This window comes from Mesoplodon bidens, assembly GCF_964165515.1.
Source record: "Mesoplodon bidens genome assembly, chromosome: 5".
Taxonomy (NCBI): Eukaryota; Metazoa; Chordata; class Mammalia; order Artiodactyla; family Ziphiidae; genus Mesoplodon; species Mesoplodon bidens.
Window position 1 is genome coordinate 55,974,780 of NC_138161.1, and position 15,789 is coordinate 55,990,568.

A 15,789-nucleotide genomic window follows, 5' to 3' on the forward strand; every position below is an offset into this window, starting at 1 on the left:
ATGGTCACAACGAGTCCATGTCTAAAAAAAATGATTACCCTAGATTTTGTCCTAATTGCTGCATCTGGGGTTAAAAGAGTTTGAATCTAGTGTTCTCTACATCATAGGTAAGAGGATTCACTCACTCCCAGCCTCATGGCACTCAAAGTACCCATCCTATTATGTAGGAGTCTCCGAATAGGATTTACCTGGAATGAATCCTTTAGTTCACAGTTAGTCAAGATTTTATAAGCAAATACTAGAAGATGAAAAAAATACATTTTTGCTAGAATGTAAATGACTGGCATTATATCCATTTGCCAGCCAAAAACCAGCTAGAGAGGGGATAAGACACAAAAGAGAACTGGCATCTCCAAGTAAGAAGGGGAGGGATTACAAGAAGGGGGAATACAATGAAAGGGGAAGATGAGAACAGCCACGACATTCTGTTTACTGTTCTGTATTAGGAAAGAATGGGCCACATCCCGGCCTACTTTCTCTCCTGATTATCTTGAGAAAGCCTAAGTTGTATTCGATAGTATAAGCATTCTCCTAGTACCCCTTTGTTCCTGAGATGGAGCCCACTAGAGGTGCAGCTGCAATCTCTGATAGAAGCCTTAGAAAAGCCAACCAATGAGCCACTGTATCTGGCTCTCAGCAAGGCTTCTGGAAGAAGCCAAGCAGCACTCTCCTAACAAAGACCTGCTAGCGTGTTATAAGGAAAATGGAATGAGATGATTCTCTGCTTATGCCCGGGGTCACAGAAGTAAACTCTAAGCCATATATCCGTAGTCCTGCACTCCTATCCCTTTCATAGACAGAAACAGATCATCTGTAAGAAGGAGCAGAAGTGGAGTTCTATGACACAATAGGGTCAAACATGCTCATTCCCTTTAAGGACATATGAAGAACTGTTTTGATTAGATCGTGAAGCTTTTCTTATGACTTTCTCTTAAGACTTGGAAAAAAAAAAAACCTGCTGAAATCAGAGCTGATTCGATGGGAGGCAGCTCTAATAGGTAACAGAATTGCTCCAAAATAGAGGTAGCTAATTAGATTCCTTGCTAGATGGAAGCAGTGTCCCTAGATGCATTCAGAAACCCAGCTGATAAGAAACAATGAGGCAAAAACATACAGCGTGAATGCACATGAAGTGTTTGCATTGCAAAAACTCAAACTGCAGCATCATTGTTTAGCATCACACTTTCCCAGAATAGGTCACAGGCTGTCAAGATGGGAGTCTTAATTACAGGAGGTTAATAAAAATGCAAGGTACTACAGAACCTCAGAAATCAGAATCAACAACATCTGGCTACATATTCTAAGGGTGATTAGTGCTCTGAAGACATAAGTGCTTGTCACATATACAACTTTGAGGCTGACAGCCTCCAACCAAGCTCCACAGAAGCCTGTAATTCCAAACAGAAGCCAGGGAATCTTCAAATCCAAGATGTAAGGAAAGTAAACCATGCAATTAATATCCGTAAAAACTTTGTTTTGTTAATTAAAAACATAAATAATTCACCACCACCTATCTATCTCATCACCGCCCTAGCACCATCCATTCATCAAAAAGTATTCACTACAAAAGCCAAGAAATGGAAACATTCTAAGTGTCCACTGATGGATGAATGGATAAAAAAGTTGTGGTATATATGTATAATGGAATATTATTCAGCCATATAAAAGGAGGAAATCCTGCCATGTGTGACAACACAGAAGGACCTTGAGGGCATTATGCTAAGGGAAATAAGCCAGACAGAGAAAGACAAATACCATACAATCTCATTTATGGTTCTAGATATTTTCACCATAAGCTTCTTTGTCAAAAGCATTTTTGCTACAAATGTTCTCACCGCATAACTAATTGGCCATGCAGCAATTTTGCCATAAAAGATAAAATAACTGGTTGACAGTTTGGTTTCAACTGGTTGACAATTTGGCTTCATTTCTCCATTGACACAGTACTTCCATTTTCTATACATGAATCTGAAAGAGGCTGAGGGCCTCAGAGGTGCAAAGTTGGATCCACATTTTCCATAGAACTTGGAACATCTACCAACAGACATGTGACAATATGCCAAGAACAAACAACAGTGTGGAAGGCTTTCATAACACAACACAAAGCTCAGTTACAAACATGTATCCTAGTATTTGGAAACCGATACCTCTCTCAATGAGGGAAGAAATTTTAGCAAAAAAGAAAATGTGTGATGCAGAACAAGGAGACGAATCAACAAGCCAAAAAATGTATAATGAACTATGAACAAAGACTTGGAAGATAAATGCTTAGGTTCAACCCACAAAGTAAAATCAGATATTTGTACCGTATTGTCATGAATCTACACACATTTTAAATTTATTCAAATATTTTATATTTTACAATAGTCTTTTAAATTTTGTTATTCATTTTTCATGTTTCATTATGTCCTTTTTAATGTCCCTCTTTTATTTTTTTTATTTTATCTTTTATGACAAAATTGCCTTATGGCCAATTAGTTATGTGGGGGAAACGTTTGTAGCAAAAATGCTTGGGGCAAAGATGTTAATAGCAAAGAAGCTTATGGTGAAAATGCCAGACACACTCACTTAAACATGGAATCTTTAAAAAACAAACAAACTCATGGAAAAAGAGATTCGATTTGTTGTTACCAGAGGTGGGGTGGAGGAGTGGAAATTGGATGAAGGTGGTCGAAAGATAGAAACCTCCATTTTTAAGATAAACAAGTACAAGGGATGTAATGTTCAACATGATGACTGTAGTTAACACTGCAGTATGGTATGTTGAAAGTTATTAAGAGAGTAAATACTAAGAGTTCTCATCACAAGGAAATATTTTTTTTCTTTCTTTTTTTTGTTTCTATAAGAGTCGATGGATGTCAAATAAACTTATAATAATTTCATGATGTATATAAGGCAAACCATTATGCTGTATACCTTAAACGTATAGAGTGCTGTGTGTCAATTATATCTCAATAAAACCGGAAGAAAAATAAAATATTTCTTAAAAAGTATCTACTGCCCAAAAGTACATAACTAAAGAGACAGGTAGTGTTAAGGAGAGGGAAGATATTACTATTATGAAGGAAGACTAGAGGGAGTTCTTAACAATTAGAAATGGATTTAGAAACTCTCTTTATGGTCAATTTAGATAATTTAGAACAAATAATTTCCTTTATGCTTAAATATCTACCTTAATCCCCCAACTGATTATTCAATCCCTTCTTATTATACTTTGCCCTTGTAGACAATAGCACAGAAGCTCATCCATATTTTAGCGTGAAATTCAAGGAGGAACTTAAATGATAATATCAAGCATTCTAATGTTACCCAATTGAGTCTGCTTTGTGAAATCCTTCTGTATGTCCACTTGAATCTCAATTCAAAGGCAATCTTGAGGAGGTTTAAAAAACTCACTTTTAATTTATTTTAGCTTTTCTATCTGAAAATCTACCCTTATATAAACAAACTGGTAAATGTTTCATTAAAAGACATTCAACATAGCTTAAATCAAATGAATTTCCTAGTGTGGATTACAAAGAAATCTATTTACCTGACATTTTGTTCACATTGGGATTTATGCATCTCACAAAATGTGCTGTTGATTTCAGGTTAGTCATCAACTTATTTAGGTTTTCCTAAAATAGAGACCATAACCAACACAAAATCATTTTGCAAATCACTAAAAACACCAATCTATGTCACAAAAGTCTCCATGTTGATCAACTTAGTCTTGAAGCCAGATGCATAGCAACAATAAAATAATGAATTCAACATTCTTCCCTGCTTACCAAAATACATTATTTCCTTCCCTTGACAAGTCAATATTTATCTGACTGACATAGTTCTGTTGTGTATCATATCTACCTGTTTTAAATTTGGTAGCAATACTTTATGGATGGGCAATAAAATGGCTTGAAGAAAGAAAGTGTTTCTCAAGTTTCCTGCCTGGAAAATTTTTATCTTAGCTCAGTTTCTCTGGAAGCAGAATCTGAGATGGAGATTCTCGTTCAAGAGATTTATTTGGAGAAGGAGGGAAGTACAGTAGGGCAGGGGGAGAAAAAAGCAGTGGTATGGACTCAGTTTAGTCTGAGTCCTGCAGAAGCTCTGAGCACAAATGCACCAATTATACTACAGTTGGTACCTCCTTGAGACAAGGCAGGGGCCAGAATCTGAAGGGGAGAGTAAGGAGAATTAGCTTTCCATTCGACCAAGGGCAATTCTGGCAACTGTGAGTTATTATGAGCTAATATTTTCATAAGTGGTAAGATGGGCTGATAAAGGGGATCTAAGTAGGACACTGACAGTGTCCACAAAAGCCCATTAATATCAAGATAATCTTTAACTTTTCCAACTTGGTTAACTTCAGATACTTTATCCTTATTTGAAGATGTAAAATTTCAAATAAGTAATAACATATGCAGATTGTGAGGTAGTTAATATATGAATAGATGCAATTAAAAATTACTTTATGCAGAGATGCAACCATTTGGAATGAAGCTCCTTTCTTGCCTTTCTTCTCCCCAAATGGTAGAGCTAAAAAAAAGAAGAAAAAAAGCACTAAAAAGGCTCTTTTTTGTCACATTACCAAGCCCTGCTGATGAAAGCATAAATGTGTCAAAGTTCTAGAAGCAATATGGCTATGTCTACCAAAAGCTTTAAAAATATTCATGTCTCAACACAAAAGTCTATTTCTGGTGCTTTTCCTTAAGGAAATAGGCAACTGTGCACAGATACTCACTGCAGCATTGTTTAGTCATTACAAAAAAAATAAGCAAAAAATTAAAATGATAACAAATGCCTGCCAACAGGAGATTGGTTACTTAAATTATGAAAGAGTATGCATACAATGAAACACTGCAATCTTTTAAAATGATGATGCAGATCCATATAACTGGCACAGGAAGATTGCTCGGATTTATTTTGAGAGAAAAATTAGGCTACAAAATAGTTTGTATATTATGATACTGAGTGTGTATACATGTTTTTAAGTGTGATTGTATTACAGGTGACTATATACATAAAACATGTTGGGTAGAGTATACACTAAAATATTAGCAATTGTGAGCTCTCTATGTGAGATCAAAGGTAACTTTTATGTTCCTCTTTTTAGTATTTCTATATTGTCTGTGCTTGGGGCAACACTCACGCGTTACTTCTGTAATTTATAAAAACAATCTATTCCCACTTTCTTGAAGCAAAAGAATCTATGCTAAGCCAAATTGTGTTACAAACATTTGTGTAGTGCTAACTCATGAAGGTACAAAGGCATAACAACAAAACCCATAGGCAATCTGGAAAAAATGGGCCAGCTGTCAATATGAAAAACTGATAAAATACTCTCTAGCTTGAGTAGCAACTGTGCTGAGGCAGATGTCATGAAGTTTAATCACTGATGTCCTATTGACATTCCCCAAGCCTTCCAAGTGAATCACTTAACTTCTTTGTACTTCCCCATAGAAAGGGGATACTACTACCTTCCTTTAATTTTTTAAAAGAATTATAACTGGTTTACAGTACTTGGATTCTTCAGAAGAAAGTATGGTTATTATGAGTAATTTAATTGGGATGAGTCAGAAACTTGGAGGCAAGTCCTTTTTCAGGGGGTCCTTAAAAAATTATGAAAAAGGACATTCTGGACAATTCTCTTCTAGTTCAAAAGAACACAGCACACCCTGAAGAGTCAGAAGATAATTTCCTCTCTCATTCTCTGCCCAAACCACTCTCTGATTTCTTATGACCAGAGAATTACTCATCTGGGAGCCATACACTTATGTGGCCACTATTTATCAGACTTCTCAGAGGTACTTTAGAAGCTATTAGAATCAAGCAAACGCACTACCTGCAGATTTTCAGGGTCCAAACACAATAGCTTCCATTTCTCAAGCTCCTCTTGAGGCGGGCCAACAGGATTTCAGGCATGCTTCTGAATTATATCATCATGTGCTGATGCAGCTGGGAAGTGCTAAATTCTCTCCATTCCCTGACCATGCCATCAGGAGTCCCAAAGCAGGCAACAGGGGACAGGAGTGAGCTTGAAGCTGGGTGTAAGACAAGAGGGTGAGAATGTCAGAAAGTGAGAGGACACACCCCACTTAAAGGACAGCTAGTACAATTCGCCCCATTGCTACAAGGGCATCTGAAACCAGACTGGCCAGATTTTCTATTTTCCTATAATTTCCTTTTTTTTTAAAAAAAAAAAAAAAGGAAATCCAAATGTGTATGTGAGAACTTCCAATTTTTTTTTTTAATCAGTGTGGACCAAACGTGTTTGAAGACCAGTTCTGCTCAAGAGCTGCCAATCTGGCAGCTAACTGTGAAAACTGTGTCCCTCTGCTGCTGGCAGTAGTCCAGACGTGAGGGTAATGGCAGCAACCTGGTCTCTGTGTCCTCCAAGGCTTTGTATCACAGTGCAGAAGTTTGAACTGGATCCTGAATCCGGGTAGCCTGTCCATCTCTCTGTTTTTTTTTGTTTCCAGAACACAGTGAGAGTGGAATAGGCACAAGGCTAGTAAGCACAAAGTCCTGTTTCCTAGCTTGCCTTTGCCATTTAGTAGTGTTAAATTAATGAAGCAAGGAGGCCATCAGACTGAGATGGCTCTAATGCTGTGGCAGCCTAAGTAAGCAAACAAAATCTAAGTCTGTTAATGCCCCAAGGTTACCAAATCAAAATGCTAAGGACAACCAATCACAAACAGCCAACTGGGCTTTAGATAAAGCTAATCAATACTTTCTTTACTTTGCTTCTACCTTTTCTCTATAAAAGTCTCTCCCTGAGTTCCTGTGGGTGGAATGCTGTTAACCACTTCTGATTTGGTGCTGTCCAATTTCAATTGCTTTTTCCTCAAATAAACTCTTAAAAATTTTCATATGCCTGAGTTTATCTTTCAACAGTAGATTTGTGAAACTTTAATTCTGTACTTGCTCCTATAAGATAGGGAGAGATTTCCCTTTACATGAATCTAAAAGGGTCAGGACAGGATTGAGTAAGATAATGTATCTAAAAGTGCTTTGTAAATTACAGACTACTAAACAAGACTGGTTGTTAGTTGGTCAGCAAGTATTTATGGAGTGCTTGCTAAGCAGGCATCTGCTACATGCTTGAGGATACACTTGAACAAGTGAGACATAATCTCTGCTCTCATGAAGCTTACAGAAACCCCATTACTGTAATATAAAAGCACTGTGAAGGAGAATTCCAAGATATTTGGGGGATGTGTACTAAAGGAGCTTGTTATCTCTCCCAAATCACTTATCAAAACATGGTTTTCTGCTGTCTCTTCAGCTTGGTTAAGTAGAAGATAAAAGCAGGCTGGAGCAGTCTCCTTGAAATCTATCTACCTTAGAGCACCATTTCCCCGAAAAACCACCAGCCAGAGGACGGAAAGGCTAATAAGAGGGGATGACGCAGACCACAGGGATCAAACACAGATATCACAGGAAAGAAGCCAGGATTTTATAAGTGCTGAGGCAGACATGGGTTCCATTCGGAGGCTGAAAAATTGAGGAAGATTTTTCAACTCACCAGTGTTGGTACTGATGTAATTTTCAAAGAGTTTTGCCAGGAGTCTGTTGGACGACTTCTGAAATATAGCCACCACTGTTTCATTAAGAAAGTCTTTGTTCTTTTCAAGGCAGCCACTGATGTTATAAGGCACCTTTGGAAAGGCATGCAGCTCAGGTAACAAAAGAGGTGAATGCATAAGTTACTTAGAAAATTGTGTATTCCTTTTAAAAAAATCATAAACTGTGTGGGTCCTTTAATTTTAAATCAGTTTGATGTAACAGTACTGAATAAATACTCCAGAAATCTATGTGCAACCCAAAGAGATTCTCAGGCTTTACCATTTACATTGTGGAAAGAAAGGACGAGAAGGGGAGGGAGGGAGAGGGAGAAAGAATCAGGGAGGGAAAGAAACACCAAGGAGAGGGAGGAAGAAATAGATGGCGTTTCCAGGAGAAACAATTCACATCAGCCCTCCTCCATAGGCAAGAATAGATGCAATAAAACAACTGTCTCTGACACACAGTGAGCATTCCAAAAACATCAATGATATTTTACTATAAATATCGTTATAATTAATATTCAAGGATATCAAAGAAGAGATTTGCAAAAGCATATCTAGGTACAACTGGCAGGTCATTTTTAGGTCAAAGTATTATTTTATCCTTTGTCAGTTCTCTTTTTGTGCCATTCAGAATTACTGACCGGAAGCATAAAAGCAGAAAGAAGGGGCACGTGCATGTGCACACACACACACACGTGCACATACTCCAGTGGGGAAATGAGGAGAGAGAATGGGGGCTATTAGGAATCTTTGTTGGTCATAGTTTGGAGACCATTACTTCACAGTACTCTTAATGAGAGAAGGAAAAAAAAAACTTCAATAAAAAGATCCATTGAAATCACTCATTCACACAATGTTAAGTTGAAAGGAAGGACAAGTAAGGAAAAGCCCATGCCTTTGATGGTCTCCATAACTTTCTGAAGCTATCTTACTTTGAGTTGGGGTGACAGAGTCGATTTTGAGATTTTTGACCTCTGTTATTATAGTATGGGTGTTTCATTTCCTAAGTGCTAAAAGGCTACACCAACTTTTTGGGGGGACCTGAGATTTATTTTGTTCATCTCTTTAATCTAAACTTTACTTATATATTATCTAAGGATTTGGGCTGAGTACATTTGAAACAGGGGCAGGAAAATTCAGGGCTGAGGGTCTAGAGGTAACTTACCACTCCTGCACAATGGACAAGTTCAAAGTGAGCTTCATATTTCTTCTTATTGTCAGGCTTGGGCTTCTGGAAATGAACTGGCTTTCCAAAATGGTTGTCAGAAAGTTTGGTCTTGAAAGTCACATCTGTAGCCTGATGAAACATACATTCCTCTTCGAGGATGGAAAAGATGCCCATTGGCTGTTGGAGATACAGATGAACAGCAGCTGAAAAAAACACCAGTAAGCAGTATTTTCAGTAGAGGGTCAATGTAAATTCTTTCCCACAAACCTAATTAGCTGACAAGGAGAAAGGAGCTTCACTACATATAATTAGCCAATCATCCATTCAACAAATATTTATTAAATACCTACTAGGTACCAGGCACCAGCAGGAGCTAGGGATGAAGCCATGAGCCACATACACAAAGTGTCTGTCCTCAGGCTGCTTACATTCTAGTGGAGCAGACAGACAATAAACAAGTAAACACTAAATAAATAACTTAGTTTCCCATAAAGGCTTTGAAGAAATCACGCAAAGTAAAGAGAGAGAATGACTGGGGCTATGTGAGAGCTATTTTGGTAGGAGAGTCCAGTAAAACCCTCTGACCTGAATGAGAAGAGCAAATCCTGAGAACACCTGTGTACAACTGTACTGGGCAGAAAAATGGAGAGTGCAAAGACCCTGAGGCAGGAGCACCCTTGGCAAATTTCAGGTCCTACCAGAGGCAAGTGTGGACAGAGCAGAGCTAGTCGGAGGGAGTGCGTGGAAGGAGAGATGCAGTACTGGATCCCAAAGGCTTTATAGGCCATGGTAAGACATTTGGATTTTACTTTAAGTGTAATGGGAGGCCTTTGGAGATTTTTTAAGTGATGGGATTTAATTCATACTTGAAAAGGATTATTTGTTTAGGAAGGGGTTGGCAAAGTAAAGCCTATGGGCTCATCCTGCCTATGGTCTGTATTGGAAAGCCGGTGAGCTAATAATGGTTTTTACATGTTTAAAAAAGCAAGCAAGAAAGGATACGTGATAGACAACTGATGACAGCATCAGCAAGCTTTTCCTCTAAAGGGCCATAGAGTAAAGCTCTTAGACTTTGTGGGCCACAGAGTCTCTGCTGCTCCTCTGCCATCAACTCAGTCATTTCAGTCCTGAAAGCAGTAATTGACAATACGTAAATAAAACGGGTGTGACAATGCTGCATTCAAACTTTATTTACAAAAATAGGCTACAGGCTGACTTTGGCCCACAGGGCCATAGTTTGCTGAACGCTGATCTAGATGATTGACAGTGTTGGAGACTGTGAGAGGTCACTGAAACGTGATGCTGGTGGAGGGTAGAGCTGAGTCACAGCTTGCTGATGGATAGAACGTGAGGTGTAGTAGAAAGAGGAAAGATGACCAGGTTTTGGTTTGAGCAAATGGGTAGTGGATGCTGCCATTAACCAATATAGGGTATATACACATGGGGAAAAACAGGTATGGAGGGGAAGATGAAGGATTCCTATATTTGCAAATCTATTTGTGGATTTGTATGTTCATTTATCTACTCCACAAACATTTTTGAAATGCCTTCTATGAACAAATCACTGTACCAAACACTTTGGGTTATAACAGAAAAATCAGACATGGGCTCTGGCTGCAGAGCATCTAACTGAGAAGACAAGACATGCACAGACTATGTAGACTACAAAGCAAACAGAAAATGTCATGAGAGTTCCAAGATAGAACCATGACCCCTTGGTCCAACAACATAGACTTCATGATTCTCTACCAATCCTTTGTACCTAAGAACCACAAATGCTCAGGTTTGGGAGAGACATTATAGGTCTGGCCCAACCCACCGAAAAGCTCCTTGAATTCCATTTACAATTTCCCTCTAAAAAGTAGGTTAGCTTATGCATGAATATTTTCATGGAGAAGGAACACACCAACTCCGAGTCAAGGCTCTGGCTCGGTGATAAATGAAAAGAAAATTTGTTTGTGGTTTAGAATCCTTTGTTCGAAATTATGCCACTGGAGCATACGAAGGGGTCTAATTTGGATTATTACATTCTTTTTTTTTTTTTTTTTAAAGGAATATAAAACTATTTATTGACCACTGTTCACCAGTATTTACAATAAAGTAAACAATATACAGTTGAATAACATTCTGATTACTACAAAGTTATTGTTTTTCCTGGCTTCTGCTGAACCAGTAACCCAAAATACTGAGAAGACCGAGCCTACATTTAAGGAATGGGCTGGGGTAAAGTTTGAAAAAACATGCAGGTCAAGTTTAGATTAGAAAACTTTGTTCACTCATTTATTCCTGCAGATCCTAAACTGCCAACATCTCTAACCACCTGATTAGGTTTCCATTAACAAGTCTGAGACATTCCATGTATCAGTCTTTCAGTAAATACAGCACACAGATTTCAACTTCTTATAAAAGAATGGTTTTCCAAAAGGAAGCTTTAAATGTCCATTTAACTAAGTCTTGCTTGGCTAATTAAAACACACCAGAATTCTTTTATTTTTTTCATTTGGGTTGACAGAGATAAACTTTTCCTTTCGGGGGTGTTTTACATATAAAACTGCATTTATATGATGGTAGATATGGATGCAGATTCTGATAGGGCTGCTTTAAAAAATTATCCAATTTAAATGGTTTAATTTGTCTCATTAATTACAAAATTATTTGAAAGGTTAAGACTTAAATTTTCAATTTAAGTTGAAGTGATTTCTTTTATTGCGCAAAATGACAGAATCCCAGAAACATGGGCTCATCCATGGTTGTGAAAGGCTGTTTTTGTTTTGGTAAATGTGTTTAAACAATAACCAAAAAACCCCCAAACCATTTACATATGTATTTTATGTATACACATACAGAAAACCCAGAATGGTCCTTAGGCATATATGAGTTAAATGCAAATTCTAAATTCTGATTGAGTAATGACTATGGAGATTTTCCCCAACATTTAGAAAAGCTGTTCTCTAATGCAGAGGAAATAATATACCATGGTATCAAATGTTCTTTTCTGCTAAAGGAAGCAACTACAGAAAGCTTTTATTTATTCAAAGTAACCAGTGCTACAGATGCAAAAAAAACAAAAACAAAACCCCCAAAAAACCCCCCCAAAACCCAACAACTTCCCCAATACTACTTCAAAACGAACATATCAAACTGGATTTTCATTAGAATGTAGTTATTTCTTCACACTAATAAATCAAAAGACCAAGACCCAGATTTTATATATATATATAAATATATATAAAAAGCAATGCAAACAATTATTGAGCTTCATCTTCTGGACAAGAATGCCAAGTTAGTCTCTCCTCATAAAAAGCAATTACAATTTGAGGACACTTCATATTTGCCTCTTTTGCCAGCACCAAGTCCGCCTCATCTGAATCTTTCCATTTCATGAGAAACATTAATTCTCCACTGCTGTCTGTGGCACCAATTATTCGCTCTGGGTCAAGACCTCTGGCAAAACCTCTTGGTTTATCAGCAGCATCTCTTTTCTTCTTTGACTTGCTATCATCAGATTCACTGTCAGATAAAGATTTTCTTTTTGTTCCATCTTTTTCTTTACCAGCTTTTTGAGAATTAAGAAATGTTTCAATTAACTCTGGACAATCTAAATTTTCTTCGGGTTCCCAAGTATTGTCTGCATCTGTAAATCCCTTCCACTTCAGGAAATACTCCACCTTCCCATTCACTACACGTCGGTCCAGTACTTTTTCTACCACAAATTCTTCAGGTTCTGCCTCTTCGACTTTTTTACTTTTTCCATTCTGTTTCTTTCCCATTTTTTGCAATGTAGTTTTATTGGACGCCATTTTTTATTGCAGACTTGAAGAGCTATTATTCACCGCTTCCGAGCTGCTCCGGGTCCCGGGTCTGCACCGTCTCCGGCCCTGCGCGCCTCAAGCTCCAGCCACATCCGAAGGGGAGGGGGCTGGGGAGCTGCGCGCGGGGCCGCCGCTGGGGGGAGGGGAAGGTGGCACCGCCGGATTATTACATTCTTGAAGAACATGTTTTTTATCCACCTGAGTCTATCATTCTAATATACAGACTATGGTTTTCTACCTCTTTTGTCTAGTCTTATGGACTTAGAACCTGCACTTTATAGAAAATGTATTGAATGACATTCCTTCAATAACTCTTGTACTGAAGGGCTCTGGCACGTCTTCTTTCCTCCCAAGCATCCAGGTGGGGAATGATGCAGTGAGTAAACAGGCAAAGTCTTGCTCCTGGCGGCACTGACCTTGCGAGTTCTTGGCAAAGTGAGAAATGTGGAGGAGAACAAGGAGGAGGAAGGAGAATCTGATAAAACTAAACAGTTGAGTCCCCGGTACAGGGTCTTAGAGGTGTGGACTCCACCTTGTATTGCATATTTTCCTACCACAGAAATAGCCAACCTTCAGTGAACACTAGAATGAATCATTTAAAAATGTAAGCGTCTCCTGGGATGGTGCCTGTTAACAAGAGGGATGTGGCAAAGCCTCACAGGGAGTGGCAGCCCCCATCTCCAGCAGAGCCATTTTCCATACATGAGGACCATCGTGTCCCTGGGACACCAATGAAGCCATCTTCTGTTTGGGGATGAATGGATGTTTTATGCAAAGCAAGTAGATGTCACAGCTCAAAACGTAACAATTAAACCACTGAGGAGGGAAAAAACGCTATTTCTTCAGGGTCTTCTCTATTTCTCCAATGCTTAGGAAGTATAAAACTCCTAATAAATGTGAGGCCCTCTAGCAAATTAATTTCCAAATAGGTCAGGAAAAAAAGGAATTATGTTCTGTCCCGTAGCATCAATTGTCTTCTAGTGCACAGTATATGGTCTAAGTCAGTGGCCCTGACTCTGAACCTTAATGCTGTAACCTCTCCTTCTTCAAATCTTATCAATTCTGCCTTCCTCTCTTTTTACATCTGTTACTTTCTTATTATTTCCATGTCTGCTGTCCTGATTCAGGGCCTCTATTTCTCACCTGCTGTAATAGCTTCTTAATTGCCCTAACTCTAGCTTTCCTCCCATCCCAGACCCCATACATAAACCCACCAGATTAAACCCAAGCATCTCTGACTGTCCCATTGCCCAATGTGGAAACTTCTCTGGCTCCCCATTGCCTAAAAAATGTCAAAATGCATTAAGATCCCTTCACAGCCTGACCCTCCTTTTTTACTTCTAGATACTTCCATCTGGATACTCCAAGCTCTAAGCAGATTTTGAAGTGGGTCCACTGCCTTCCTGTCTCTAAGGCTTTGCTCTTGCCTGTCCCTTCACGTGCTCACTATCTTCCTCTTTTCACCTGCTGAAATCATATCCATTTCTTCAGACCCAGCTGAAATTTTACCCCCCTTCCCAGCAGGCCTTCCTAGATTCCTGCAGGCAGAGGTGACCTCTGCTCTTCTGAGCTCTGTGGGCCTTTGTCTGTGCCTTTACTGCATTTATCCTGACACATATTTTTACATGTATTAGACTTACAAATCTCCTATTTCACTGCATACATCCTAAGGGTAAGTGCTATTTTTAACAAATGCTTAAGTTTTCCACAGCATTTAATTCAAAGTTTTATAAACAGTAATGTAGTATTAGGCCTAAAATTAAGGTCCAATATTTTGTGGGCCTTGACATCAGGGGAACACCAGGAGAGCCTCAAATGACCTGATCAGAGGTTCCCCTCCCCATGTTCTACAGTGGGCTAGGTCCTCCAGCCATGCAACATTCTTTATCATGGGAATAGGCACAGAGCCTGCTTATTCTTTTGTTGTTTTTAAAATTTTATTTATTTATTTATTTTTGGCTGCATTGGGTCTCTGCTGCTGCACACGGGCTTTCTCTAGTTGCAGCGAGTGGAGGTTACTCTTCGCTGTGGTGCACCGACTTCTCATTGCAGTGGCTTCTCTTGTCGCAGAGCACGGGCTCTAGGCATGCAGGCTTCAGTAGTTGTGGCACACGGGCTCAGTAGTTGTGCCTCATGGGCTCTAGAGCGCAGGCTCAGTCGTTGTGGCGCACAGGCTTAGTTGCTCTGCGGGTATGTGGGATCTTCCCAGACCAGGGCTCCAACCCATGTCCCCTGCATTGGCAGGTGGATTCTTAACCACTGCGCCACCAGGGAAGTCCCGAGCCTGCTTATTCTTGAGCAAGGGATTTCAGTTACCTGCCAGCCCATATTCAAACAAGCCAATCACATCCTCCAGTGGGAATCCGTGTCACCTCACCCTATTATTACTACAAAGCCCGGCTCCCACAGCTCTCGCTTTTTCATTCTGCTCCCAAGTGCAACTTCCATGTGACCTCACATGGCAGGCAGTGTCCTCCTCCCCCAGCTGTGAGTATATGTGACTTATAAGCTGCTGTCAATCTCATCTGTCCAGTGTCAGGTGTCATATGTTCAGCCAGTCCCACAACCCTAGGATAGGAATCCCTCTCTCACCAGTGGAGTGAGGAGGAAGTGATCAAAACAAGTAGTTGCTAAATACATTTACTTGTTAAAAACTTTGAAAACTAGTAAAATTTTGGTCTTAAGACATCTGTCCAATTATATCCTCAGTACCTTGAGTGCCAGGATGATGTCTCTGGTTTGTATTTCTCACAACCCTTAGCAGAGTAGGTCCTGAGGTGACTAAACTCTAGGTCCTCAGCAAATTTCTGTTAAGGAATTGATTGATGGACGAACACTAAGACATACAGGTTCGAGCTTTGGGACCTGCGCTGCTTTGCTGTGGGCAATAGTTAGGCAGAAAGTAAGAGTTGTGAGCCAAAAAACACAACGTTATATGTTTAAAGAAAATATTCATGTGCATACAAGGGATAACTAACTAGATATTAATGTGATTCACTTTATAATAAAAACACCAGAATTGGGGCTTCCCTGGTGGCGCAGTGGTTGAGAATCTGCCTGCTAATGCAGGGGACATGGGTTCGAGCCCTGGTCTGGGAAGATCCCACATGCCGCAGAGCAACTAGGCCCGTGAGCCACAACTACTTACCCTGCGCGTCTGGAGCCTGTGCTCCACAAGAGAGGCCATGACAGTGAGAGGCCCGCGCACCACGATGAAGAGTGGCCCCCGCTTGCCACAACTAGGGAAAGCCCTTGTACAGAA

The 15,789-nt window shown here is 39.5% G+C and overlaps 2 protein-coding genes across 2 annotated transcripts in view; both read right to left on the minus strand.

Annotated features, from left to right (window-relative positions):
• The window catches only part of MYH15 (myosin heavy chain 15), a gene marked incomplete at both ends in the record, with an annotated part of 190,996 nt that overhangs the window by 97,482 nt on the left and 77,725 nt on the right, over positions 1–15,789 (minus strand). The window contains 4 exon segments of the mRNA XM_081235333.1: positions 3,533–3,617; positions 4,448–4,515; positions 7,505–7,637; positions 8,713–8,892. Of these exon segments, the coding sequence (XP_081091459.1) occupies positions 3,533–3,617; positions 4,448–4,515; positions 7,505–7,637; positions 8,713–8,892 (466 nt within the window).
• LOC308618328 (chromobox protein homolog 3-like) lies at positions 10,760–12,664 on the minus strand. The gene has a single exon (XM_081236016.1). It carries the CDS (start codon positions 12,513–12,515, stop codon positions 11,964–11,966), a length of 552 nt encoding a protein of 183 aa, XP_081092142.1. The 5' UTR covers positions 12,516–12,664; the 3' UTR covers positions 10,760–11,963.